Raw genomic sequence first — 5,407 nt, forward strand, 5'->3', positions numbered from 1 at the left:
GTCTACTAAAAAGCTAAATGCATAAATGCAGAAACCCAGAGGCTGTGTCCTCAATGATAGATGGCCCTGCTGAGCCAGTATAGTTCTCAAAGTGGACATATCACCATGGCAAGCAGATTCCCCACACCAGGAATCTGGAGCAACTTAATGGGTTTCACATGAGCAATAGCACCTGTGGAAGGTGAATGTGTTACTTGATATTTTCTATATCAGCCACTTGGGATGTTCCAGGTCACGCACTTCTGGTTCCCAGTGTCAGGAAGCTGTTCTTGGGCTGTCTCCCTGATGAACAGCACTGTGGGGCAGCCTCAGCTGTGTGCATCTGGTCCAGGAAAGAGGCAAGTGGAGGTCAGGCTGAGAGTCTGCCCACCTGAGGCTTGTTTCAGTCAGAGCCTGATGGGCTGAGGGTGGAAATCCCCCCAAACGCTGCCCTCATTGGCCAAGCCTTTAAGTTCAGAGCAAGCTGGAGGAGAGAAAGGAGACTGAACGTGTGCTCAGCCAGATGAGATGGAGATCCATTTGCCTGCAGTGCCCCTGGCAGAAATCTTCAGCTATCTGGACGGCTTCAGCTTGCTCCAGGCTGCCCAAGTGAACAAGGTAAAGACTCTCAAGATCCCCTGCTGTCTAATTGACCAGCTCCTTGCCGGCACTCCACTTGTACGTTCCTACATGAGGCCCCTTTGGGCCTTTCACCCTTAGCTGTGGAGTCTCGGCTCCCCCAGCCTCACACCACACAGCCTTCCTTCATCCCTGCCTACATTTACCTTATTCAGGCCTATACAAACCCAGCACACACACACTAGCATCTCTGGGCTCCAGTGCCTTTTCTTGACCAAGGAGAACACCAATATGCAGAGTAGCAAAGTGATTCATACAGTGTTTATGGATTAGCAGCAATCACACTGACAGCATCAAATTCTATGGAACGAGTGTGGTGCTGCACAGCCGTAATCAAAGTATGTGGAAGGTGGAAGCAAGAGGATCAGTACTGCAAGGTCATACTCAATTACCTGGACAGATTGAGCCCAGCCTGTGCTACACAAGATCCTATCTCAAAACAGTAAAAATAACAACAGCAAAATTAAGTGAAAATGACAAGATGATAGATGTAAATTGTGTTGCCTAAATTCTCCTCGAGGTTCCCATTTCAAGCCTTTGGAAACCAGCCCTCCTTCCTCTGAGCTCTCACAGGATGGCAGCTTCCCTGCATAAGCAGGAATAGGTCTCTCAGGCTAGCTGGGTCTTGAGAGCTGGGGTTGTATTTGATGAACCTGTTGGTCCAGCCCAGAACAACTGAGAGCAGGGAGAAGCCCGTTTTGAGTATTGCTTGCTGGCTTGACTCTTTCTCTCCCATAGAGCTGGAATGTGGTCGCAGACAGGGAGAGCCTGTGGAGGTAAGGAAAGGGGCAGGGTGAGGAGGGAAGGGCAGGGCGGGCCATCTCATTGTGCACCTGCACCTGTGGTGTGGGGGATGCACCCGGGAAGGTCAGTGTGAGGAAAGCTTCTTGCCAACAGTGGCTGAGAGTGAACTGACGAGGAGGTGAACTGACAGGTCAGCCTGATGGGACTGTGACTCTTCCTTGCAGGAGGCTATGTCTGAGGAAATGGTGCTTCAATGACGACACCCAGGAACACCTGTGCACACAGCTGTGGCAGCAGCTGGGCACGCAGACCTGGAAGCAGTTCTTCCTCCACCGAACAAGACAAGAACGCTGCATGGAATGGGCTCGGCCAGAAGACTTCGTCTACAGAGAAATACCTGGGGACTTGGGTATGGAGACAGGGTGGTCTAGCAGATGCCCACTTGAATTTCTACTTATATGCAGTCCTGTGTTCTCATTTAATGAAGAGATAAGGCATTAAAATTTAAAGGTCTGGGTTTTGTGGCAGCCACAGAACCAGTCCTGATTCTCCTCTGTGATCTGATGATCGGAGAAGTCAGATATCACATTACAGCATAAAATCAGGCCTGTTTCTCCCTTTCCCTAAGGCTTCCCAACCACTCCTAAATAAAATCATGGTGAGAATTAATTGTGGAAATTCTTAAATTGTATATGTTTTCCTATTTATCCCAAAAGCTCTCTTAATGCTTAGTACAGTTTCTCTTTTTTTGGTCTTTTTTGAGACAAGGTCTCCCTGTAGCCCCAGCTGCCTTAGAACTGGCAGTGTAGATCAGGCTGGCCTTGGTCTTACAAAGATCCACACACCTCTACCTCCTGAGTGCTGGGATTAAAGGCATGTGCCACCACACCTGACTTAGTACAGTTTTCTGAAGGAGATATTCTTTTCTAAAAGTTATTTTCATCATCATCATCATCATCATTGTGATCATCATTACTAGTGTGAGGTGAGTGTGTTTGTATGTATACACACAAGTGTGCCACTGCATGCATGTGAGAGTCAGGGGACAACTTTGTAGAATCTGTTATCCCGATGGAGAGATTCTTATATCCTTTATTTTATTTTTATTTTTTTTGCTTATTTTTATTTCATGTGTATGAGTGTTATACCTATATGTGTGTTATGTGCACCCATGTCATGCATTACCCAAGGAGGACAGAAGAGGGTGTCAGATCCCCTGGAACTGGAGCTATGGATGGCTAGTCACCATGTGGGTACTGGGATTTGAACCCATGTTTTCTGCAAGAACAGCCAGTGCTCTTAACCACTGAGCCATTTCTCCAACAACCCCTCCCTTTTTTAGTGATTTTTTTATTTTTTATTTTTTATTGAATTTTTGATAATTTCATACAGAAAATCTTAAGCAACTTTACACCCTCTTCTCCATTGGCACCCACCCATAGCTCCCCCCCACACTGGAGTTCATATAGTCTGTCATTTGTGTTAAGGTCTATCATGTCAATTTAGTATCCCCAGACATCCCTCAGTGCAAGTTCATCCACTAAAGTCTAGGCAGCCTATCTAGGGTCCCTCCCTTTAAGAAGATCAGCTTTTCCTCACCCAGCAGTAATCAGCTGCCAATAATTTTTCAACTAAGATTGGGGCCTGCTGTTCATTTTCACAGTTCTGTGCTGGGTTTTTGTCTGCTTGAGTTTGCATCAGTCTTACGCATATTGACACCATTGCTGCAGGTTCATATGAGAAAAGTCCCAGGAGCCTGTAGGACTCTATTTGCATATGGTCATGTACCTCCTCCCTGGCTCTTATATCTTTCTACCCCCTCTTCTGCAGTGGTCCCTGAGCCCTGGGTGGGTGGAGTTTAATATAGGAGTCCTGTCCAAGGACCAACACTCTGAAGACTCTTACTTTCCACACTTTGGCCATATGTGACCCTCTATGTTTCTAAGCCCTCTGTTGCATGAGGGAGATTCATTGATGAGAATTGAAAGATGCATCAGTGTTCTCTTTATCCCTTGCTCTATATTCCATGAGCCTTAGGTGTAGAGGTTGCATCATAGATGTACCTCGTAGGTTTGGGCAACTCACAGTCTCTGTGTATGACAAGTTGTGGAACTCTGTAATAATCTATTTTTAAAGGAGGGGTTTCATGTATCCCAGACTGGCCTTCTATTCACTAGTTGGCAACTTTATGGGGTACTAAGAATCAAACCTAGGGCCTCATGTTAGACAAGCTCTTGAATCCACACAGCATCATCCCCAACCTTTTATATTTATTTCATAGATAGAGAATCAGATTCAAAGGGAAAAATAATATCTGGCCACATGGCCAACTTGGCAGCTTGCTTGGCTGACTCTTTCTCCATCCTGTCCACAGTTGTTATCCAAATCCTTCTACAAGGGGACATGAAAGATTGAAAACAAAAACCTTTACTTTGTTTGAATCATCCCTCAACTATCTAGTGGCCATGTATTGTTGGGGTTTCCTTGCAGGAGACTTTAGACTTCTGGAGTATCTCTCAGGAAGTGGCCTCACCATGGATGGACAAGGGAAGTCGATCCTCTGCACAGTGTCTGACAAGGGCACACTTTCTACCTGGGATGTGAAAGAGGTGAGTACCAGAAGTTCCAGGGAACTGAATCCATCCTGTGAGACACAAAACAGTGCTGAGAAGGAAAGGAGGCTTGAAATCTATAATAGAAGCAAAGTTTCAAAGGAGATGAAATTGTCACTTAATGACTTTTCCGTTTAGACTCTAGACACAGAGAGAATTTACTTTAATATAGTTATTAACACAGTGTTTGTACAAAATCATGGGATTCGCTGCAATACTTTTGTAAAAATCTTCAGTTCTATTCCATTTCCTGCAAATGACCTGATCCATTCTTCCTTCCTTACATCTGACTCACATTCCCCCATTGTGTATGTACCATGTTTACCTTATCCATTTCCCTGTTGGCTCCACACCTCAGCTATTGTAACTAGACTAAGAATAAACATGAACATGCAGTTATCTCCTTTGTATGTTGACTTAGTTTCCTAACAAATGTATCCACTGAGGTATAGCTGAATACAAGATAACTCTATTTTAATTTTTGAGCATCTCCATAGTGATTTCCATAGTAGCTGTGCCTGTGTACATTCCCACTAAAGATGTATAGGTGTTTTTTAATAAATAAATTACTGAGAATTTCATAATGCATGTAAGGTGTTTTGATCAAATCCATGCCCACACCCCCCAACTCCTCCCATATCTCCTGATCACTTTTTTCTGATAACTTCATGTACTCTTTCTTCTGATTTTATTTATTTATTTATTTATTTATTATGGGGCTTTTGGCTACTCTAACATTCCCCCCTCTGAAGAGGTAACCCTAAAATCTTTTAAGGATTAGATAAAAGCTCCCAAATATTTTTGACATTTTTGGCCTTTGGAACAGAGTATGTTGCTAAGAGGCCCAAGGACATTGTGAGTTTTAGCCAAGAAACTGGCTACTTTTCTTTGGGGTCTTTTTACCCACTTCCTATTCTCATCATACCATCTGCTGAAGGGGTTACCCAAATTGCCAATAGGGAATAGGGATGTAGACTCCTCTGGTTTTTTTCATGCTGAACAGGGACGCAGGGTGAGTCAATTGGAGTACCCCCCAGTGGGTCTATCTAAAAGACTCCCAAATTGCATAACTCTTGTCTCTAAGGGAAGAAGAAAGTCCTTGAATCATGAATAGGAGATGTGAAGGAGAAATGGGAGCAAGAGTAATTAGCATTACAAGCTCAAGACAGGGAACTAGAAAAAAGTCAGAACAGGGCAATTTTCAAATGTTCATATGAAAGTCCATTGGAGTTTCTTGACAAGGGCTTCCAAAAGCATACCTCTATTGGGTTCTTCCTCATTTTTTTGCCTTCCAAGACTGGACTAGTTGGCTGGGAAGAGTGGCTGGATACTCAGGTGAGGGTCCAGTGACCCTCCTTGGCACTCCTTTAATGTATGAGCAGAACCGTCAGCAAGCCCAATTGTGACTATGTTTAGCAATCAGGCTCAGCCAA

The 5,407-nt window shown here is 44.3% G+C and overlaps 1 protein-coding gene across 1 annotated transcript in view; it reads left to right on the top strand.

Moving 5' to 3' along the window:
* Positions 1-507: 507 nt before the first annotated feature.
* LOC103750248 (F-box/WD repeat-containing protein 12-like) overlaps positions 508-5,407 on the top strand; it is a 26,067-nt gene continuing 21,167 nt past the window's right edge. Inside the window, exons 1-4 of the mRNA XM_008853279.1 lie at positions 508-657; positions 1,357-1,394; positions 1,587-1,771; positions 3,853-3,971. Of these exons, the coding sequence (XP_008851501.1) occupies positions 508-657; positions 1,357-1,394; positions 1,587-1,771; positions 3,853-3,971 (492 nt within the window). The remainder of the gene's footprint in view (positions 658-1,356; positions 1,395-1,586; positions 1,772-3,852; positions 3,972-5,407) is intronic.

This window comes from Nannospalax galili, unplaced genomic scaffold, assembly GCF_000622305.1.
Source record: "Nannospalax galili isolate Female #2095 unplaced genomic scaffold, S.galili_v1.0 scaffold786, whole genome shotgun sequence".
NCBI lineage: Eukaryota > Metazoa > Chordata > Mammalia > Rodentia > Spalacidae > Nannospalax > Nannospalax galili.